Genomic DNA, 24885 nt, shown 5'->3' with positions numbered 1-24885 from the left:
AAATCTTTCTAGAGTGCCCAGCCTCCTTCGGGGCCCGCTATTCCCCATGGTCCTTCCGGATTTCCCAGCATCCACTAGGACGTCAGAGAAAAATGTTTGTCAGCGGGAAAGAGAGAAAAGAGAAATAGAACAAAACAACTCTTGTTCATAACAAATCAATTACAATGACTGGTCTTTCTGCAATCCTTTAGTACGCTCAGGTAGTGTTCAACAGTGCCGCCTCTCAGTCTTCACGGAACAGAGTCTCTGGTGATACTTTTGCGATCTCACTCCATTTACGAGTTCCTTCCGGACTACCGACTTTCCTGCAATGGGAATCGTGGACCCAAGTCTCTCTCTCGGCTACTTTCACTAGGATAGTGCTGTCAACAAAACTTGGTATGGTCCTTCCCACCTGTCTATTAGGCAACCTGAGCGTAAGAACAATCACACAGTCTCTTGGTTCACAATCAAGACAGTTAGTATTTGACATACCAGCAATCAACAGTTTCAAGTTCTTTTGTCAAGTTCTCAAATGCTGGCTCATCTCAATAAGGTACTGTACTGTCACCTCATTGGTGTATTTCTGATCATTGTGCGGATCAATCATGACATGAGGTTGTCTTCCAAAAACAACCCAAAAAGACAAAAATACCAAAATAAAAACAAAAACAAATTTCGAAGAGGGTGATTCGTTAAGTGAAGATCAGGGAGTGGTTCTGATGCTACATAATACTAGTGGCAGTATCTATGATCACAGTAGTAAAATTTCAAGCTTTGCTCCTACTTCTAGGGGTACCATTACCTACACACAAATTTCTGCGCAATTTTTCTTTGCGGTAAACACAGCAGCATCCGTGGCGGCAGGAAATGCGTCTACCCAGTTTGAGAAAACATCAGTGCACACCAATACATAACAATAATTCCTAAAGGGTGTTAACTGTACGAAGTCGATTTGTATTTCCTGAAAAGATCCGTCTGCAGGAGGGATATGGGATGGCTCTGTTGGTATTGCTTTACCAATATTCTTCCTCAAGCAAGCAAGACAGGTCATTGCTCTCTTACCTGCATGAGAATAGAATCCTGGTGCACACCAGTAGACTCTCATCAGCCTGCACCTACCATCTTTGCCTAGATGAGTCAGACCGTGTGCCACCTCAGCTAGACTTGGAAGGTATGCTCTGGGGGCTACTGGCTTACCGTGTCCACCTGTCCACAGTCCTGAGGACTCCTGGCCATACCCCTTTGTCCTCCAGACTGCCTTTTCCTGTAGGGAACACAAATTTTTGTATCTTAATTTAACTATCGTGTGTTTGCAATGTAGAGTGCCATGAGCATAACTCCAAAAAAAAAGAAAAAAGAAACATCTCTAGAGGAGAAAAAGAAGGAGAAAATGAAAAAGAAAATGTCAGGTTTGCCATTCACCAACAGGCATATCAGTGTCTTTACAAAATTTCCCTTCACCAGTATTCCCATTCTCCACCCTTTGTGCATGACAAGGCACACTGCAGTAATACTGGTGTAATCGTGCTGTTGAGATATACTGGGTTCGGGCAGAACTCTGAAGGACCTAGGCATGTGGAGTTTGAACTGTAATTGGGTCCATGTATTGTACCACCCTGTGTGAACGCAAAAGATGAAGAGGAAAACTGTAGAGAAACAGAATAGAGGTTTATAACATGAGTTTGTAGAGGTGAAGATTTTATGAAAATTTGATTGGGCACTACGGGGAAGTGATTCTCTACTTGGTCTACTCGCCTTAAAAAAATTTCTGTGTTTGTCGTATCGCTATTGGGACTATCCCAGCCATCAATCCAGTGTACTGTCCATCCTAAGTTCATAGGGAACCCGGTATCTGTGAGATAATTTCCTCTACCTGTGATGGACATGCATCTAGAACAGTAGAATGCGACATTAGTCTTCGTGGGTGTCTAACATACTTTGTACTTCCTGAGCGGGAGCACAGTATATCATATCTAACAAAATTAAGTTAATCAGGGGCCATTTCTGCTAGGAAAAAAAAGCAAAAGTTTAGAGGCCCCATCTTAACCCCAGCAAGTTTTGTCAAAGGGTAATGTTGCATTTATTTTGTTCTTCCCATTAGCCAAATCTGTGTTTTCTATATGGCTTATGATTCCTTACTATATGTCCCTTGGTCCCGTCTATGTGTTTAATAATGTGGCTTGTGTTTTCTGTCTAGGGGATCTATATTGACTATGTGTCCTACTACTCCTACAATCTCTGGCAAAATGCCCTTCCTTCCTACAAGTGTAACATATTATTGACCATTAGGGATCTGGGGTTTGGACTGATGGGTCTTTCCTGTATGTGCCAGTATACTTACCGTCCTCAACCTCTCCACCTGTTGTTCTCTGCGCCTAGCACTATTCTTGTGATGTTCAATAGCACACTATCTAAGATTAGCTACTGTGACCCCTTTCCAATTTTGCAAAGAAGTCTGCACCCTGACACTCAATGCCTTATTGAGCCCGTCCATTTGCACAGAGACAGCCACCTCCCATTTGCCGAATTAGTGTTTACCAGTGGTCTTATCCAGATGGAGAGTTTTCTATTACTGCAAGAGACAAAAACAACAAAAAAAGTTTAACAAGCTTCTAGGTCATGCGAAGTATTCATTCAACCCTTCTCATCCTGTATTAAGGGTCTGTACATGGTCCAACAAACATTTCCGAGCTCATCTTGACTAGGGGCATTACTAGGAATGAATACTTCTTATGTGGTAACTGAAAGAAATACCCGGGTGTTACCTTGTCTCTGTCCGCTTTCCTACTGGCAAATACTAATGTGCGGACAGGTTTTTTTCCATTTCTGACGTTACTTTCTTGATTTTTTTTTATTTTTTTTATTTTTTTGGGTTTTACTATATATGTACACGAATGATACCATACTTACCTGTTCCACTGGTCTCAGCCACTTCCCCCACAGGCTACTGCTCTTCTTTTACCGGTTGGATACTCCTCTGGGTGCATGAGAAATGGCTGAAAACAATCAGGTCACCTTCTCCTCCTAAATTAAACTTCAACATTTATTAGTACATATATAGGTTACAGTCATATTTTTCATATTTTTATTATTTTCTATAGTTTGTATGCTGGCCGTAACTGCTCCCACATCTACATAAGGCGGTGTACTTGCATTCTCTTTTTTTTCTTGCTGCTTGTTTATTGTTGCTACAAGTTCAAACAGTTCTTATATTTCCATTCTTGTCTTATATGACTTTGGTTAGACATACCACCTGCAATACCTTAGGATCAAACTCACCAACCCCTCTTGCTGACACAGGTTTAAACACTTTGTATGTCTGACCTTTTCTTTTCTGGATTTTATCAGACATATCCTTATCCTTAAGTTCTGCAATACCTCTGGTTCAAAGCTGCCCACCTTTGAACTAAACAACACTATTGTGTAATTTGTACTTAGCGCCCACATTCTTACGCACTATGCGTACACACGCGACCGTGCATGTCTCTTACGCTGCGTGCGCAGTCCTTTACTTTGTCCGAGACACGTGTACAAAACCCTGCGTCCGCAATAAAACAAATCACACAGCTCTATAAATGTGAACAATACTAATTACTATTGCCCACTAGACACAACTTGTTCTGTATAAACTTTTATGCAGACCTGCGTTTGTGTCTTTACACTTACTTCCTTAAAATACTGTTATTTCAAATTTACCTATATAGCAGCAAATGTATCTTATTTCACACAGGTCTATAATGACTCTAGCAATAATCAATAATTTAAATGATATGATTCAGATTGGATAGCTATCTTTCAGAACATACACTGATATAAATATACACATAATTATAATAATATTATATATATGTACCATTCACTGGTCTCCTATGAGACACCTTACCTCTTATTTGCATATCAAAGCTATGTGCTTTTCCACTGCTAAAAAAAACTGTTACACAGGTTAATTTGCATTTCAATGGCTATCCTATAGGAAGCAGATTCTACAAGTCTTGGAAGGAAAAAGAGAGAAAAAAAAAACCCTTTCTTTCCTTTTTCTATCTGTGTACAATTTCTTACCCCAAGCCAAGCATTTATCTTACCATTTACTCTCACTAGGCCCAATTGAAACTATTTAATTGACTATGGCATGGGTTAAATAAATGCATTGGTAACTCATAAATGGTGTTTGATGTGACCAAGGAAACTGATTGTTCTGAGCAGAGTGAAAATCAGCTATTTAGAAAATGACCTTCCTAAAATAGCCACTGCTTCTCCCCCTTCCACATCCATGAGGTTTACACAAAATGGTGGACAGGCCATGTGGTTAGTCCAAAATGGAGGACAGACCATGCGGCTTCCTTTGTCACAAAGAAATCACACATTATACAAGCACCAGAAGTTATTTTAGGCCTGAGTTAAAAAAAAACTATATCAAGGCTATGCAGCAACTTTTAAATGTACTTTTAAACTTACTTAACAGATGAACAATCCAATCTGAATCAAACACAATATGACTTATTTGAACTTTGTTTTGCAACAATAAAAATACATTTTAGCATCTTAAATATTATGAGAAATGCATTGTCCCTTGAAATTTCATATCATTGGCTTACTGATAACACAACAATACACGTGGATGTTATTCATCAGCGTCGCGATGCGTCCATCGGAGCCGGTCAATCACAGCCGCGTTTGTAATGTGCAGTGCATCATTAAGACCCTGATATCGCGGACCAGCCCCCATCTGAGAATGCCAAATTGTTTCCTCACAAATATTTAAAATGCCCACTCTAATATATACTGCAGACGCCAGGCGCATCTTATTACCATATACGATAAATGTGCGCTGTACATCGCAAAACACTGCATCCCATAAGAGAAAACAATACACCCACACATTATCTGAGTTCCAAAGCTCATTGATGTATATATTTGTTATTAAAAGGATATGGATTCAATATATTACAAAGTACAGTATACCTATAGTTACATGGTTACACTCACACAGTAAGCAGTTAAAACATACAGTTACATACAGTTACATACAGTTACAGGCCAGCGATACAATTACCATATCTTTCAATGCACCCTCCTCTTAATATCTCTCTCTCTCTCAGCAAATAAATACAGGAACTGATCTGGCAATAACTCCATCATCGTCTAGTCCAAAACAGCAACTGGCTTCCTGTGTGATCAGCAATGTGTTATCTAGTTTGGGGGAGGGAACTTACTCATTCATGATGAGTCACTAGTCTCTTTGTATATGCTAATCAGGTTCAGCCTTGAAGACATCCAAAGGGCTGGCCTGAGCTTCCTGTCCACTACCTGTTTGGAATATCTATTGTTCTAATAAAAGTGATTTTAGCTTTTATACATTTAATCATAATTATTTGTTGCAATGTCCTACAATTTAATAACAAGTTTCAAATGAATCTACACATTGATCTGCTTGCTTTAATACCAAATATGACAGGTGTATCTGGTTTCGTTCAAATAATACACATACATGACATTACTTCATTATATAATTTTAAATCATCATGATGTCTGGCGCTTGATATTATTATAATTATGTACTGCATGAAATAAGTGTCAAATCCTTCTCTGTGGCATGTCCGTGTAAATGCGTGTGTTACCATATATTGCTGTGCTTGCTGCGCGTATTTGCAAGTATAGCGACTCATAATGTGTGTAGTTTGTATGTTCTTTTTATGTAATATTTTTGACTTCGACACTCCAATACTGAAAAGTGCACGGAGTGAAAAAGATCAAGGGAATAATGGATAGCGCTGGCTAAGTGGACTCTTCAAAATTACCTTTTTTTTCTATGCACATGTGGTGAGGGGTGGAGGAGACCTCATAGGAAAGTTACACTTTATCAGCTGCTTGTATTGCGCACAAAGTATTTCTATAACTTTTAATTTATTTCTCCTGTATCATCCAGTTATTTAGACATATTGGCCCAAATGTAAAAGGCTCTAGTTTTCTGGTCCTGGAGATCTAAACATTTGATTTAAAGCAGCAATTCGTTTTTTTAGGGAAAATCAGGTTGTTCTTGCCTTAAAATTAATTGCCATTTTAAGTCTAGCTGCTATATTGCCGTAATTGTGCCAGGACCAGAAAATATGAGTCTTTTTCATTTGGGCCTTTGTATCAGCTGTCACCTGCTAGATCGATGCTGCCTGGAAACAATCCTTTGCCCTTATTTTATATACCGTCAGGTCACAGAATTGGTACATGTATTTGATGGATTTTATTAGGAGAACTCCTCTGACTCTTTCTAGGAAGGTTTGGGAACCTTTAGACATATTCCATAACCTCCTATTCCCCTTTTTCTGAACCCTGGTCTTCTATATTTTCACAATTATTTCTTAAAGTCAGCTGTTCCCCTAAGTCTCTCCTCTGTCCCCTTGGATCCCTTTCTCAGCCATCCCCCCCACCCTTCCTCTACCTGTTTTCTGCCATGCTAGCCCCAACCCCTTTCCCCTCATCTCTCTCTTCACTGTCACGCAATAAATGATTTCCTATTGTCCAAACTGGGTTCTCTTTATATCTCATATGCTCTTTTCCACTATTTCACTGACTATTTGTTGTGTCTCTAACAGAAACAAGATGTACAGTATAAAAAAAACATAGATCTAACAGAAACAAGATCTATAAAAAAAACAAGATCTATAAAAAAACATAGGTGTGGGGAGAAAGGCAAGAGAGCATAAAGACTTACTGTAATGGTGCCCATACATTTGTGCGATGCCCTGCGACGCGACATCGCGGGGCATCGCACCGGCAGTCCAGGTGCGATGAAATTGCACCTGAACTGCCAAAGTGATTACCATGCGATCATGCGATAGATCGCATGGTAATCACTTGATGGGCACGTCACCCCCGAGTGGGAGCAGCCTCCATCCGCTCCCGGTGGGTGCCCATCGCACATCACAGTGCGATATATAGCATGTGTTTTTAAAAACACATGCGATCGCACTGCAATTCGATAAATATTAATTAATTGTGTTTATATGTCATCCTTCAGTTCAATTGTGTTGTCATGGACAAGATTTGCTTCTGTTTGTCCACATATTTTATGATTGGCAGCCACTAGCCCTGGTTCTGCCTCTTACATTGACCATAAATAATTTGAATTGGTCCTGGACCACCAATCCAAGGCACCCCAGCAAGAGCCTCGCTGCACCCCAGGGTGCCACGACACACAGTTTGAGAACCACTCCACTATACAATTACCAGATTTTCATTCCAACCAGCCACATTGGACAGATCATCTGCCAGATAATTGTATAGTATATACCCAGCTTGACTTATATCTATGGATGGGAGGTATGTCCATGCACGAAGCTCCTGGTTTGATTATAGAACAGATGCTGTGGCCATCCAATCAGCAGCTTTCACTTAAAATCTTCCACTTCTGTCTTCTCATGCATAGAAGTTTGTATCCCACAGGGAGATGTCCTCTTCTGTCTGCTACAGTAAAGATTTATTATTATTTATTTATTTATCCATTATTTATTTATTAACCGTTTCTTATATAGCGCAGCATATTCTAATGCGCTTTACCATTAGAACAACAGTAATAGAACAAAACTGGGTAAATACAGACAGACGTAGAGGTAGGAAGGCCCTGCTCGCAAGCTTACAATCTATAGGGAAACAGGCATTGATACACAAGGATAGATGCTATCTATTGCATAAAGGTCCACCAGATTGCTAGGTTCTTAATGGGTTGTTTGATATGATCACCCAGCAATGTTGGCCAAGGGTCAGGAGGGTGTGAGAGTAAAGAAAGACAAGATATGTGATGTTATGTGTACTGTACAGAGAGGATGTAATTAGATAGGGAAGCACTGAAGGTTACTGGGGTCTGGAACTTGATATGCTTGTCTGAAAAGGTGAGCTTTCAGGGAACATTTAAAGGTTCGGAGACTAGAGGTGAGTCTTATTGTGTGTGGGAGGGCATTCTGCAGAGTGGGTGATGCCCGGATAAAGTCATGTAATTTTGGGTGTGAACAAGTAATGCGTGTGGATGAGAGACGCAGATCTTGTGCAGAGCGGAGAGGTCGGGTAGGGAGATATTTTTAGATGAGTGAGGAGATGTACAGTATATTGGTGCAGTTGGGTTAATAGCCTTTTATGTAAGTAAAAGTTTTTCATATTTAAAACGGTAGCATACCGGTAACCAATGGAGGAACTGACAAAGCGGATTTGCAGATAAACGTCTAGCGAGGAAGATTAGCCTCGCAGCGCATTCAGAATGGATTGTAGTGGTGAGAGTCTCACTTTGGGAAGACCAGTCAGGATGTTATTGTAGTAATCAATGCGGGAGATAATGAGAGCATGGATTACAGATGTGTCCACTTACATCTAGTCTCCCTGCACGTTAAACTGGCTTTTTTGTCACACCATGCTGTAGCGTGACTTGGTAGCGCTAAGCATGTTTTCGTGCAACTTTTTCCATTACAATGCTTCTTATTCAAAACATCGATGAGAACTGGTCGCACAAGCAGTTTTTGCTGATTAAAATGAAATGCGGCATCCTAGAAATCACTGTAATGTACCATGGTGATCATTCCGAGTTGATCGCAGCCAGCAACTTTTTGCTGCTGCTGCTGCGATCAATAGTCCATGCCTATGGGGGAGTGTATTTTAGCTTAGCAGGGATGCGATCGCTTGTGCAGCCCTGCTAAGCTAAATAAAAATTCAAGCAAAACAAGACTAGGGCTGGACATATTTACCCTGTGCGATGGATCCAGCGATAATGGGCCCGGCTTTGACGTCACTCCTCCGCCCTCCGTTCTGCTGGACACGCATGCGTTATACTCACCACTCCCCGAAAACGGCTCCAAACGGTCCGGATCCGCCCAGCCACGCCTCCGTCCTGTCAATCTTCTTTGCAGTCCGTCCTGCGACCGCTTTCTTCTTTAGATGCGACGTAACCCGGCGACCTCTGTCGCTGGGCAGCGTTGCGCACGCGCACAGCGGCCACCGTGCATGCGCATTGTGCACCTGTTCGCACCGCAACGAAAAAACGCTGCGTGCGAGCGGGTCAGATTGACCCCCCCATGTCATATGCAGATACAGCAGCGGTCGCACACAGAATATAGGCATGCCACATATCATTTTAATCAGCAAAAGCTGCTTGTGCGTCTTATTAACATAGCAATACGAACAAGACACATTTTCGGCACAAAAACATGCCCAACGTTAACAGAGTTGCACAGGACTTGTCTACTCACTCACGCCAGGCAGCTCCCGCTGCATGGAGTATGAGGCAAGATGTATGAGAACATATCTATATGTGTTTTAGCAAAAGCTTCAGTAGGGCTTCAAAGTAATCTGCAGGTGAAAAAATAAAATAATTGCCTGTATAGAATGCAAGTATTTCATATGAATTACCTGAACATCGTTTTTTTATTTCATTTTTATTATGTTCAGTGCTATCTGTGTATGGACCTGATTTCATTCTACTGCACTGTGTGGTTGTGTTTTTTTATATCTTCTACAATGATTTATAGTACCAGTACTAGATCCGCACTCTTACTGATATGTAATGCTAATGCACTAAACTTTTGCTGTGGCTGAACCATATCTCCCATGATGCTCTGCCAGGTGCTCCTGCTTAACCTTTGCCTTGGATTATTGCTTATACTGCAGCCAATAACTGACTGTAACCCCACAGATCATTCTGTGCATATTGCTTGTGGATGAACAGAGTGTTTCGGCTTAGAGCGAGTAGTATGTACAGAATGGAGGAATTAAGTCTTCAGCAGCCATTTATAGGTTTCCGAAGCTGATGATGTTAACACAGCGTACTGTGTGCCCTAATCCTCTCGCACAGCAGCACCTTTTGGAGTAAGCTGCATGCTATTCTTGGGATTCGGAGTCATACTAAAATTGTCATGTGTGGAAAGTACACTACAGTTTTCTTAATGAATGGGGCACCGCATTAGGCCTGCTCAGTGGTGTGTTCCTAATCCTATTTAGCACATATTTTTGCTTCCTTTCTCTTTCATGAATGATTCCACCTTTCAGATTTTTTCTTCCGTTTCAGATGAAATAATTCTTTATTAATGAATGTCTGCTAGAATTATTTAGGAGAGCAATAAATTCAAAAAGCGTATATATTTTTTTTAATTTATTTTACAAACCTCCAAAACAACAACTCTGGGAACAGTTACTTACTTATCCAGTGCGATAGAATCCTGATGATCGGAGCCGGAGCTGACGTCAGACACCCTCCCTAAAAACGCTTGAGCCCGCCTGCGTTTTTCCGGACACTCCCTGAAAATGGTCAGTTGCCACCCACAAACGGCCTCTTCCTGTCAGTCTCCTTGCGAACGCCCGTGCGAATGGATCTTTCGCACCATCCCATCGCTGACCGGGGATGCCCGTTGTAGCCGTCCGACACGCCGGCGCATTGCGATGCATATGTATGCGCAGTTCGGATCTGATCGCTCGCTGTGCAAAAACGCACAGCAGCGATCAGATCTGAATTAGGCCCCGTGTTATACAATGGATCATTCGCATGCGCAGTTCTAATCTGATTATCTGAATTAGGCCCAGTGTTATACCACTAAGTTAATAGGTTTAAAAAAAATAATTTAAATATATATATATATATATATATATATAATTTAATGACATTATTTTTTTTTATTATAATAATAAATAATTAGCATGCTAGCATATTTCATAGCATTTTCTTCAGGCACATTTCCCAAAGGAGTTACTTTGCACCTGGATAAATGTGGCAGTGTAAGGGGTGAATAACATTTTGTGTTGCATGAAGGGTAAATACTGGCTGTTTTTGCATGTAGTCCACAAATGCTGGACAGCTTTATTTTGACACTGCAATTTAGATATTAGCTACAGATGTGGATCCTCATACACTGTTGCTCAAGTCTCAGCCCAGCGTATAAGTACACTGTGAGTGGTGCATCACTTTATCTGCGATGTGAAAGTTAAAGAAAAATGCAGTACGCTACTCCCCTCTGAGCATCTCAGACTTATCTAAATCTCTCATTAAATGTTTAAGTCTGCCCCAGTGGCAGTGCATTATGGTTTTTGCCAGGGCTGATTGTAGGCAATTTGACTCCCAGTGCGAGATCTAAAAATGCCCCCCCCCCCACCCCATTGACATAAAAAAAAAACGTGCGCCCCTCCCCCCATACATATAAAAACAACAAATTTGTGCGCGCTCCCAGCAAGGGGACGTGGCCTCGTTAAAATGGGCGTGGCCTTGCTACAATAAGCGAGGCCTCGTCTGAAAAGACTACCTTACACCCAGATTTTTGACCCTGCACCAACAGATCACGACCACCACAGGAAAAAATAAATAAATTCCACCATATTAAGCCCCACACAGTAATGCCCCCCTGCACCATATTATGCCACACACCGCAATGCCCTTGATACATTATGCCCTACAGTAGGGATAGCCAACCAGTCAGAGGCAAAGAGACGAAAAATACTTGTAGTCAAGAGACGGTATCAATTCGTGCGGGCAAAAATGGGGCTTGGCCTAACTGGCACAAGGCCACGCCCCATTTCTGTGCGCCTGCCTTCAGTATGACATTCGTAGAAGCATGACCATGTGTCACACCCCCATTTTAGTTACACTGGGGGCGAGAAACACCGAAACATTTTACACATTACGGCAGGCAAGAGTCCCCATTTTACACATTACGGTGGACAAGAGTCCCCATTTTACACATTACGGCAGTTAGAGTCCCCATTTTACACATTAGAGCAGGCAGAGTCCCCATTTTACACATTAGAGCAGGCAAGAGTCCCCATTTTACACGTTACGGCAGGCAAGAGTCCCCATTTTACACGTTATGGCAGGCAAGAGTCCCCATTTTACACGTTATGGCAGGCAAGAGTCCCCATTTTACACATTAGAGCAGGCAGAGTCCCCATTTTACACATTATGGCAGGCAGAGTCCCCAGTTTACACATTATGGCCCTCATTCCGAGTTGTTCGCTCGGTAATTTTCTTCGCATCGCAGCGATTTTCCGCTAATTGCGCATGCGCAATGTTCGCACTGCGACTGCGCCAAGTAAATTTGCTAAGAAGTTTGGTATTTTACTCACGGCATTACGAGGTTTTTTCTTCGTTCTGGTGATCGGAGTGTGATTGACAGGAAGTGGGTGTTTCTGGGCGGAAACTGGACGTTTTATGGGAGTGTGTGAAAAAACGCTACCGTTTCTGGGAAAAACGCGGGAGTGGCTGGAGAAAAGGGGGAGTGTCTGGGCGAACGCTGGGTGTGTTTGTGACGTCAAACCAGGAACGACAAGCACTAAACTGATCGCACTGGAAGAGTAAGTCTCGAGCTACTCAGAAACTGCACAGATAAATCTTTTCGCAATATTGCAAATCTTTCGTTCGCAATTTTGCTAAGCTAAGATTCACTCCCAGTAGGCGGCGGCTTAGCGTGTGCAATGCTGCTAAAAGCAGCTTGCGAGCGAACAACTCGGAATGAGTTGATCAGGTGATAACGCTAGCGCTGGGAGACATCCCCCTTTTTTTCTTTGCACTTTTGTGAGGATAGTGGAAATCCTCTCCCCTACTCCATAGCAGCTTAAGTTGATCAGGCGAAGCATAACAGCGCAGTCCTCCATTCCTTGTTTTGACTGTATCATTACCATACTCTAGCACGCTACAGCCTCGATTGGTCGATGAAATCCAGTATGTTAGACAACCTGATTTATTGATTCCATTCACTTTCTGTTCAGAATCGGTGATCGGTGAACCCAGGGGCGTAAGTTCATCCTAGTCGCCCGGAGGCAAGTTGGAGTTTGGTGCCCCCCCACTTAAAAAATGGAAAAACAAATATGATGTGTGTGTGTATATATTTATATACAAACACACACATACACACACACACACACACACACACACACACACACACACACACACACACACACACACACGCACACCTTACAGAATTATATAGATATCACTCTAAGATGGTCTACAGGGAACGGAGCAGTGAATTGGCAGGGCTTCAGCTACGCTGTGTGACAATGGCTGGTGAGCCAGGGTCAGACTCATGAGATTCAGCCATCTGCAGCTGAAGAATCAGCGTTCACCGGCGGCTCCCATCTAACAGTCTAGCAGCAGTGGCAGGTGCACCATCGCTTGCTGCAGCGCAGGCTGAGTGATATCAGGTGGAAACTGTCCTTTCCCCTATTGCAGGTGTTAGCAGGGATCTTGGGACAGAGACAATTAACTCTGCAGCAGCAGCGGGTGCGCGACAGAGCTCCATTGGAAGAGCAGTGGTCACACTTGGATTCTGCTGTAAACCACACAGGTGCTGCTGTACTTGCAGGTGACCCTTGAGGTCTTCGAGCCCGAAGGCAGGCGCCTCTATTGCCTCTGGGAGTTACGCCCCTGGGTGAACCCCATACATTGCTGATTTTGTTACATAATCACCTTCAAAACTCAAAATTGCCCAAATTGATTGCTGATGTATGACCCCATAATTTAAGACTGCAGAACCCCGTGCCTCTAGTGTCAGTAGCAGACCCAGACTTTTTGGATAGCCCTAGATAATCCGGAACTTAGTTATTGGGTGATTAAAATGCACCTGCAGTGGGTGCTGCCAACTGTGGGCAAAAGCGCTATTCACAAGGATGCAATGAATGGATAGTCTCTGTGAAAATTCAGTGGGTTATAAAGTGGCTGCTTCCATGCATGGAGGGTACGTGTGCACTTTAAGCTGTAACTCATCCTGTTACTAGTACTTGGGGCCAGCCATTGTGCTCGGAGAGGAAACCTGAAGCTTTGGCACTATCCATGTTATCACTGGGAGGGTGGATAAACCGTTAATTACAGAACAGACTGCAGGGTGATGAATGCAATTGTTCTGTAATAAGAAAAATGTAAGAATATCCACATTTACGTTACATTTCGCAGACGTCATCCGCTATAATGCAAATAGCACAAGTCTCTCCAGTTTGTCTAAATCCCTTTTTTTCCTATTCTTTTCCATCCAAGCATGGCGTAATCGCTACTGAAGATGAAGAGTATTTTATTGAGCCTTTAGACAACGTCACAGAAAACTCCAATCACTTTAACTCCGAGAGGGGCCACCCTCATGTTATTTACAGAAAGTCTACCCTCCATCAGCGATATGCCAGCAACCAGGGGCACTGCGGTGTGAAAGGTAAGATAATTGTGGAGCTTGTAGTTCGTCAGATGAAATTCCTATGTAAAATGCCAGAAAGTCCTGAGCCATATTTCTCTTGTTACTGGAGAAACACAGACAGGAACAATCGCTGCTTGCTGAGGGCTGAGTGCAGGTAGTCATTATCCCACTTCCATTAGCCTCATTTATGAAAGTAGATATCTGCTCTGGCATACTGGCCATTTAGCTCCTTATCCAATGTGGTGTGATGCAGGTACTCTAAAGGTGCCCATACACTTTTATACGATATGGCCCTTTTCACATGATTTCGACCCATCGGGCTGATAAATCGTGTGTGTTTTAGCTCCGATCCAATGCGCTTGGAACCGAAATCTGGAGATCAGCATGGCTGCCGCAAGGATTTGTCAGATCCCACAGCCATGAATGGGAGCGAATACGACACATCATATGCAAAAGGACAGCATACGATGTATCGTATGCGGTCCAGCCTCCCGGGAGCTGCTGGGTGAGTTGGCGGGTTATCGCATGCGATACCTCGTACTAGTGGATGGGCACCTTTACACTTGCATTTCTCTCAAGCTGGGTTTGTATTGACTACCCACAGCTGGCCATACAGTGCATCCGGAAAGTATTCACAGCACTTCACTTTTTCCACATTTTGTTATGTTACAGCCTTATTTCAAAATGGAATAAATTAATTTTTTTCCCTCAAAAGTCTGCACACAGTACCCCATAATGACAACGTGAAAGATGTTTTTTTGAGATTTTTGCAAATTTATTACAAATAAAAAACTAGGAAATCAAATGTACATAAGTATTCACAGCCTTTGCTCAATACTTTGTTGATGCACCGTTGGCAGCTATTACCGCCTCAAGTCTTTTTGAATATGATGCCACAAGCTTGGCACACCTATCTTTGGGCAGTTTCTCCCATTCCTCTTTGCAGCACCTCTCAAGCTCCATCAGGTTGGATGGGAAGCGTCGGTGCACAAACATTTTCAGATCTCTCCAGAGATGTTCAATCGGATTCAAGTCTGGGCTATGGCTGGGCCACTCAAGGACATTCACAGAGTTGTCCTGAAGCACTCCTTTGATACCTTGGCTGTGTGCTTAGGGTCGTTGTCCTCCTGAAAGATGAACCATCACCCCAGTCTGAGGTCAAGAGCGCTCTGGAGCAGGTTTTCATCCAGGATGTCTCTGTGTATTGCTGCATTCATCTTTCCCTCTATTCTGACTAGTCTCCCAGTACCTGCCGCTAAAAAACATCCCCACAGCATGATGCTGACACCACCATATATTTCACTGTAGGGATGGTATTGGCCTGGTGATGAGCGGTGCCTGGTTTCCTCCAAACATGACGCCTGGCATTCACGCAAAGAGTTAAAGCTTTGTCTCATCAGACCAGAGAATGTTGTTTCTCATGGTCTGAGAGTCCCTCAAGTGCATTTTAGCACACACCAGGCAGGCTGCCATGTGCTTTTTACTAAGGAGTGGCTTCCGTCTGGCCACTCTACCATACAGGCCTGATTGGTGGATTGCTGCAGAGATGGTTATCCTTCTGGAAGGTTCTCCTCTCTCCACAGAGGAATGCTGTAGCTCTGACAGAGTGACCATCTGTTCTTGGTCACCTCCCTGACTAGGGCCCTTCTCCCCCGATCGCTCAGTTTAGACAGCTGGCCAGCTCTAGGAAGAGTCCTGGTGGTTCCGAACTTCTTCCATTTACGGGTGATGGAGGCCACTGTGCTCATTGGGACCTTCAAAGTAGCAGATATTTTTCTGTACCATTCCCCGGATTTATGCCTCCAGACAATCCTGTCTCAGAGGTCTACAGACAGTGCTTTTGACTTCATGCTTGGTTTGTGCTCAGATATGGACTGTCAAGTGTGGGACCTTATATAGACGGGTGTAGTATGATATGCCGGCGGCCAGCATACCGGTGCCAGAATTCCGAACGCCAGCATACCGACAGCTGGGCGAGCGCAAATGAGCTCCTTGCGGGATCACTGCGCTCGCCACGCTGCGGGGACAGTTGCGCACTACGCGCGCCACGCTATCTATTCTCCCTCCAGGGGGTCGTGGACCCCCAAGAGGGAGAAAACGTGTCGGTATACCGGGTGTCGGGATTCCGGCACCGGTATACTGTGCGCCGGGATCCCAACAGCCGGCGAACTGAAGACCACCCATAAAGACAGGTGTGTGCCTTTCCAAATCATGTCCAATCAACTGAATTTACCACAGGTGGACTCCAATTAAGTTGTAGGAACATCTCAAGGATGATCAGTGGAAACAGAGTGCACCTGACCTCAATTTTGATCTTCATGGCAAAGGCTGTGAATACTTATGTACATATGATTTCTTAGTTTTTTTATTTTTAATAAATTTGTCAAAATCTCAAAAAAACTTTTTTCACGTTGTCATTATGGGATATTTTGTGTAGAATTTTGAAGCCAAAAATGATTTTATTCCATTTTGGAATAAGGCTGTAACATAACAAAATGTGGAAAAAGTGAAGCACTCTGAATACTTTCCGGATGCACTGTATTTTGCACAATAATAGTTCAGACCAGCCGACCGAGCAACCGGTTTGAATGGTTATCGTTCTGTCTGTAGTACTGAAGGAAGAGCGTTCACAGCCTGGTTTGGTTCAAATCTACTCAACCATTGGTCCGCCAACTTCAGGCTGTGAATGGAGATTGCCTCTGTACATCGTATAATGCATAGAGGCTCTCCAACTATCGGTTTGGCTATGTGCCTTCTTGTCTATTGGCTGTATTGCCAGCCTTAGTCTCTCTTGTGTATCTAGGCTATGTTTGGGTTAAAGTTTAGTTTTGGTGTCCAGCTTTTCAGCACAAGACAATGCAGGACAACTACATGGTATGTAAACATTGCTGCATCAGTGGTCATAAAACTCAAATATGGATCAGGGCGGCAGAAACCAAAGGGTTAGGTGTCATTGTAGGAAGTGTGCAGTAGAAGATAGGATAAGTAAGGGAAGGAAAGCACATGAGGAAAGAGGGCCCTGCTCATGAGATCTTACATTCTAAAGGGGAGGGGCTGACAGACATGTGGCGATGCAGATTATATCCCAACATTGGGTCAGTCTTTATGACCCTTGACCCTCTTACTACACATGGGGTGTCACCAGGGACGGACTGGGACCTCGTTTTGAGCCCTGGCATCCGTGTGCGCGCACATGAAATGTGGGTGCACGGACACTGCTAATGGGGGCGTGGCGCGAGTCAGGGGGCATGGACTCGCGACACGCCCCACATATTGCTCAGCAACGGGGCACGCGAAGATAACGGGGTTGAGCTGTAATGACTAAGGTGAGGGTGTCGCGAGTCAGGGGGCCGTGGACTCATGGCACACCCCCATATTGCTTAGCAACGGGTCACTACGGGCGGCGGTGGGGGACGAACCAGAGAGCCGGAAGCTGCGCTGCATGCGGCCTACTCGGCTCTCTGTTGACCAGACCGGCCCATCAGCTCTTCTGGAATTTGCCAGGTCAGTCTGGCCCTGGGTTTCACATAGGTTGCAGTTACCCAGACTCTTATCTTTACATTCAGATTTCAAAGCTCAACATTTCTACTCGCTAAATGGGTTAAATTGACAGTCTTGGGATTGGCACGGGCTCAGCATGTCCATAAATGTACTCAATGTATACAACTCTGCACGAGTCTCCCACTCGGAACCCTGTCAGCGTATCTGTCAACTGCATCTGGTTGGTCCTAAATACGCACGTCGGTGATCACAGTAGACGTCCACTTCCAACGCACCTCATGTACATGTTCCACACAATCTGATAAGCGGCTCCCTAGCTGAAAGAATTGTCCACCCCTGGTATGCACCATGCTGGAAACTTGTCTAATATTCCCCTTATATGTTATTGCAATGATACAATGGTTTATGTTATGACTTTCTGTATATAGTTTTTTATTCCGTATACAGTTTTTTACAGTTGGACTTTTTTACTGTATTTGAATTGGATCTGGATTTATAGTGTAAATGTAGAAGTCATTGCTAGAGTATGTAATGTTCTCACTACGTTGGGCTCACACATCTGTATCAGACAAATACCACCCCATGCTCCAGGTGCAATATAAGTAAGAATATTCGCATTGTTAATACCTGGATCATCCTGGGATAGTAAGGGCATATAGTGGTCCTGCTAGAATTATTACCAAAAAAGGGGAGATTGAAGACTGAGGGGTCTATGTACTAAGCCTTGGACAGAGTAAAAGTGTAGGGAGATAAAGTACCAGCCAATCAGCTCCTAACTTCCATGTCACAGGCCGTGTTAAAAAAAATGGCAGTTAGGAGCTGGTTGGCTGATACTTTATCTCCGTTCACTTTATTTCTCTCCGAGGCTTTAGTACATAGACCCCTAAATTTGTTTTTCTTTTCCAAATCAAACTGAATTCCTAACAGGCAGCAATTAGAGTGCATGATAGTACATCTCATACTAATCCATTTTTCCTAGAAGATCTCACTGGAAACCACAAGCCTTGGTGGTTAAACTATACATTGTCTAAACCTACGGTGCCATCAGATAACGACACAGATAATGGTCCGCGCCGGCAGAGGAGATCGGTCAGCATTGAACGGTTCGTGGAAACACTAGTAGTGGCTGACAAAATGATGGTGGGATATCATGGACGCAAAGATATTGAACACTACATACTGAGCGTAATGAATATTGTAAGTTTGACCCCTTCATCACTGTTTAAATTCTAAAACTAACTGCACTGTTCTGATAATCACCCCAAGAATAGCCATAAGGGGACATTTACTAATCCTTGGATGGAGATAAAGTCACTGGAGATAAAGTCATTTTTCAAACCCAGCCTGTGACATGGCAGGTAGGAGCTGATTGGCTGGTACTTTATCTCCGGGGACTTTATCTCCGTCCAAGGCTTAGTAAATAGACCTCATAGTCTGAAATATTTTCCCCAATGCCTCTTTGTTTGTTATGCATTTTCTTTTATAGTTACTTTATTGGAAGTGCTAGCTCTATTATATGCTGCAGTACCTCTGACAACCTGAGGTAGTGCTGTATTGTACACTAGATAGAAATAGCTCTGTTATATGCTGCAGTACCTCTGACAACCTGAGGTAGTGCTGTATTGTACACTAGATAGAAATAGCTCTATTATATGCTGCAGTACCTCTGACAACCTGAGGTAGTGCTGTATTGTACACTAGATAGAAATAGCTCTATTATATGCTGCAGTACCTCTGACAACCTGAGGTAGTGCTGTATTGTACACTAGATAGAAATAGCTCTATTATATGCTGCAGTACCTCTGACAACCTGAGGTAGTGCTGTATTGTACACTAGATAGAAAATCACTATCAGGTAAATAAAAAAATGGCTGCAGCTAAAAAAGGATGTTGCATCATGTAATCACTTTGAAGCAATTTGTAGAAGAAGTACATTGTTTGTTATTAGTATTCATCTAAAACTACAATATCTCACAGCATTATATATACAAGAGATAGACACTGTTTTTCTCTTTGGGTGCCAGGCGTTCAACATTGCAAGCATTACAACATATACAGTACATGCATATACAGTAATAATAGATGGGTACTAAAGATATTTTGAAGCTAGTTTGCTCAGGTTACAGATTTGTCCTCATGCATCTGGCCTCAATACAACACACAGCGTGGGATGCGTGGCGTGAGTGAGCCACCAGGTTCTGGACAACTCTGCTAGCGTCTGGCGTCTTTTGTTGCCGAAAATGTGTCTTAGTCACAACGCGATGTGTCTAGGACGCACCAAGAGACTGCGCTGATTAATTTGATATGCAAAATTTATATATTGTGTGTGACTGAGTCTGTATACGGAGCTTGTATAGGAAAACAGCTGCAGCTGCTACATTGTAGCACGTATACAGATTCAGAGTATCCGTCGCATATCAAATGGATCAGCACAGTCTCCTGGTACATCCTAGTCACATTGTGTCGCAATGACGCATGTTGGGCAAAAAAGACACCCGATGCTAGCAGAGTCTCAAGTGACCTGGTGTGCTGAGAGGGGTTGTTTGGCACATGTGCAGCAATGATGTATGAAGACACAACTGTAAGGAGATCATTTGAAGTCTAGAAACAGAAATATGCTTCATAATGTTGTACTGTTGTTGAACTGCGAGCAGGACAGATGGTGGCAGTGCTCACTGAGGGGTCGATCATTTTTTTCTATTGCATCCTAGAAATTGATAGACCGACTGATTGCTTGCTATTCATTTTTAGAAGCTTTAGTAAATTTACCCCTGAGTCACCAGAAGCCCAGGCTTTGCTGGAGATGCAGGCCAGGCTTGGGTTCTTAAGTTTAGAGAGTGTCTAGAGTTGCAAAATGGTCTCCTCTGTGAAGGAAGTAGGTGGAGTCGGAAGGGAGGAGAACCTCACCTAACAGGAGAGGTCCTGATCCCACGGGTGCACTTAAAACGTTCTGGAGGGACACCTTGTGTGCGGTAATCCCTAGGAATGGAAACCATATGTTGTACCAGCAGATGGGATTTCAACTGTCAGTATACCAACAACGGCATCCCGTCTGTCTGAATCCCAGCAGCGAGTCCCCTCGCCACGATTCGGGCCCGGTGGCTCGCTTCACTCGCCGCAGGTTATATTCTCAGTCGGTTGGTGGTGTGGACCCACCAACCGAGTGTGGATACCCTGCGGAGATCGGGATTCCGTCCTGCGGTATTACACCGGCTGTCGGGATTCCTGCGTCGGTCTCCTTAACGCATACTTACCTACTTTGCTGCCTCCTCCTCCGGGAGGAGGCAGCGTTGTAGGTGTATGGGGGCGTGGCCGGCAGCAGGACGGGCGGTATGGAGGCGTGGCCGGCAGCAGGATGGGCGGTCCGGGGGCGTTTCATCAGGGTCGCGTCATCGTGACTCCACCCCCCCGCTGTGCTGTGCCGAGAAACGAGGCGCTGCATAGCGGGGGCGGAGCTACGATGACGCGATTCAGCGCGAATCGCATCATCGGACCCCCTCGGGCCGCCCACTTGTTCTCTGCTGCGGGCGGCCGAGGGGGAAAGCAGGAGGCTTGCCCACCTTTCCGGGGGGCCGGGAGGGTCACCCGATTTTCGGGAGCCTCCCGGCCATTCCGGGAGGGTAGGCAAGTATGCCTTAACGCCGGTATCCCGACAACCGGTATTTTAACTGCATCCCCTAGGAATGCCTACCACTAATATAAACTATGTTATGGTGCTGATTTAAAGACCAAAGACTGATGCATTAAACAATGTATTTTGTTTATGTACATAGGCCAATATAGAGTCTTAAATATGATATATTGTCTGTATAACATAGAGCCAAAGCCCAATGCAAACATACACTCCCTTTTATAAAAAGTTTGCTTAGAATATAAGTATATAAGGTTTTTTTTAAGAAATACGAAAAGAAGATTTGGAAGGTTTCCAGTTAAGTAGCTGATGTTATCTGTAACAGCACTTTGTGGCTTGTAACATCAAGTGCCTGCCAGATCTGATCAGCAAGAGCTAGTTCTGCACAATACACTGACTCCTCTGTTAGTTTTTACAAGTGTCAATTACCTGTTGCTTTCCTTTTATCATCCTGAATACTTCCTTCATTGTGCTGCTCTAGTGGCTGGGGAAACACTGAGGTCACCCCGTCATTTATCATGCTTGCTAGAGTTACCTCCACATGGAAGGAGCTTCCTGCCCTGTGCAGGTGTTCTTGTTTTGTGCCATCAAAGTCAGGAAGGTATAGTCTGCAACCACTGACTGTCATCTAGCAAGTGATGAAAGGAAGTAAGATCATGAAGTGCTTCCTTGTGGCTTCTCCATTCTGCCTGTAATCTCTGTAGAAATCCTTTTCTGTTTTAATTGCAACTGTCTTTATGTTTATTTGTTTGTACTGTATTTCTGCTAAGTATGCTGACAACTGCGCACTTAGGCCCTCATTCCGAGTTGTTCGCTCGCTAGCTGCTTTTAGCAGCCGTGCAGACGCTAAGCCGCCGCCCTCTGGGAGTGTATCTTAGCTTAGCAGAAGTGCGAACGAAAGGATCGCACAGCGGCTCCAAAATATTTTCGAGCAGTTTCTGAGTAGCTCCAGACTTACTCCTAGCTTGCGATCACTTCAGACTATTTAGTTCCTGTTTTGACGTCACAAACACGCCCTGCGTTCGGCCAGCCACGCCTGTGTTTTCCCAGGCACGCCTGCGTTTGTATCTGACACACTTGCATTTTTCAGCACACTCCCAGAAAACGGTCACTTACCTCCCAGAAACGCCCACTTCCTGTCAATCACTCAGCGGCCAGCAGTGCGACTGAAAAGCATCGCTAGACCTTGTGTGAAACTACTTCTGCTGTTGTGAAAGTACGTCGCACATGCGCATTGCGCCGCATACGCATGCGCAGAAGTGCCGCTTTTATGCCTAATCGCTGCGCTGCGAACGAAAACAGCTAGCGATCAACTCGGAATGACCCTCTTAGGGCCTAATTCAAGGTTGAACGCAAATGTATTAGCAAGAGCAAATGTGTAAAGTAACCGCAAATCTACAAAAAAACAAAACAAAACACGTCCACAGTGCAAACTAATAATAAAAAAATCCAAATACACAAAAGAGGGGTCACCCTGAATGATGCACTTACGGTACCAACACAAGCTAAACAGGCATACACCTAAAATTCAGAATGAATGTACCTGGGTCCTGGGCGGTGCATATCTGCAGATAGCCAGGCAAAAAGTCCAGAAAAAGTCCATGCAGATTGTGGGTAGGTATTGAGCCACGCGGAATCTGCGTGGACTTTTTCTGTACTTTGTGCTTGACTATCTGCATATATGCGTATGCACCGCCCAGGACCCAGGTACATTCATTCTGAATTTTAGGTTTATTCCTTTGTTTAGCTTATGTTGGTAAGTGCATCATTCAGTGTGACTCCTCTTTTGTGTATTTGGATGTTATTTTTGTTAGGTTGCACTATGGGCGTGTTTTTTTTTTTGTGTGTAGATTTGCGGTTACTTTGCTAATACATTTGCGTTCAACCCTTAGGGCCTAATTCTGCATGAATAGTAGTATTGCAAAAAATCGCAAAACTACAACTCCTTCCACTATCATGCACAGGGCAAGGCCGCATTGCATGCTGGATCCCCCATCCCCTGCTAAAATGCGAGCGCTTCACTAAACAGCGAAGCGCTCGCATCTTTAGGGTAGCCCCCTGCCTTCGTAGCCTTGCGAATGCAGTCGCCAGGCTGCCATGTTTTGGGTGGCAGCGGCTGCGTGTGACGTCATGCAGCCGCCGTGCCCCCCCCCCCCCCCCCCTCCAGCAAACAGTCCAGACACGCCTCCGTTGTTCGGTCCATTCCCCCCCAATGCCGCGTTGATGCCCAGAAAATGCTGCAATGCTGCCCTGTGAACGCCCCATGCCGGCACTTAGACTGCGATGGCATGCAATCACAATCTAAGTCCTTGCGCATGCGATTTTTCGCACAACTACAACCCATGCTGAATTAGGCCCATGGTACTACTGTACCTTTCAACCTCACCTCTAGCTATCTGCAAGTTGCTTGGAAAATTGTATTTCTCTCCTAAACAATAATCAGTGGCTCCGTTGTTTCATTGTCTGACTTTGTGTGTTTTCTTCTTTTCTGGAGGTCAGGTTGCCAAACTTTACCGTGATTCCAGCCTAGGAAACGTTGTGAATATCATAGTGACCCGTCTGATTGTCCTCACAGAAGATCAGGTGAGAGATGGCATTTAAATACTTAAATTCAATCTAAGTGTCTATCTGTCTGTCTATTTATCTGTCTCCAGGTACTTGGCTCCAATTAAATAGTGCTTCATTGACATATTAATATTGTTAATCCAGGGGGTATATTAATTAAAGTGCAGGTTTATAGAAGTGGACATGTTGCCCATAGCAACCAATTAGATTATACTTGTCATTTATCTAGCACCTTTTAGAAGTTAATAGTTAGAATCTGATTGGTTGTTATGGACAACACCTTCACTTCTGTAAACCCGCACTTTAGTAAATACAGTTTACCCTCAGGTGTCTGAATTCTAGAAAAATAAACATATCTTGGTAACGATAAAAGTTGCAGACAGCTGCGAGAAGTCACCAATTTAGCCACTAGATTTATGGCAAAACCAGGTTAGTTCTTCCATTTATAACTCAATAACATAATCCAATTTTTATTGGTTAATATTAACGGTACTTTAATTAATTTGTGACGATGATTATATTGATTATGTATGTAACTTTGGGCCTGATTCAGACCTGATCGTAGATGTGCTAAATTTAGCACATCTACGATCAGTTTCACAGACATGCGGGGGGGACGCTCAGCACAGGGCTAGTCCACCTCGCATGTTTGGCTCTGCCCCCCCCCACACACACACACAGGTACAAAAGCATCACACGGCGGCGATGCTTTTGTTCCTGAGGAGTAGCTCCCTACCAGCACAGCTTCTGCGCGCTGGCGAGGAGCTACTCGTCACTTCCTGGGTCGCAGCAGCTGCGTGTGATGTTACGCAGCCGCCACGCCCCGCACGGTCCGGGCACGCCTGCGCTGCCCAAACCGCGCCCCCAAAACGGCGGGCAAATGCCGCTGGCCCGCCCTCTCCTGCCCAGCGACCGTCTCTGCCTGTCAATCAGGCAAATGCGATCGCTGGGCTAAGATGGCCATCGGCTCTCTGGCATGCGCTGGCACACTGCGGCCCCAGCGCATGCGCAGTTCAGACCTGATCGCCCGCTGTGCGAAAATACACAGCTGCGATCGGGTCTGAA

At 44.1% G+C, this 24885-nt stretch overlaps 1 protein-coding gene across 1 annotated transcript in view; it reads left to right on the top strand.

The window, feature by feature from the left end:
• ADAMTS6 (ADAM metallopeptidase with thrombospondin type 1 motif 6) overlaps positions 1 to 24885 on the top strand; it is a 452024-nt gene that overhangs the window by 88940 nt on the left and 338199 nt on the right. Inside the window, exons 4-6 of the mRNA XM_063963153.1 lie at positions 13973 to 14141; positions 18607 to 18821; positions 23755 to 23838. Coding sequence (XP_063819223.1) covers positions 13973 to 14141; positions 18607 to 18821; positions 23755 to 23838 — 468 coding nt within the window. The remainder of the gene's footprint in view (positions 1 to 13972; positions 14142 to 18606; positions 18822 to 23754; positions 23839 to 24885) is intronic.

Source organism: Pseudophryne corroboree, chromosome 1 (genome assembly GCF_028390025.1).
Source record: "Pseudophryne corroboree isolate aPseCor3 chromosome 1, aPseCor3.hap2, whole genome shotgun sequence".
In the NCBI taxonomy this organism is placed as follows: domain Eukaryota; kingdom Metazoa; phylum Chordata; class Amphibia; order Anura; family Myobatrachidae; genus Pseudophryne; species Pseudophryne corroboree.
Note: the sequence above shows the minus strand (reverse complement) of the source record. Positions and strands in the feature narration are given on the sequence as shown.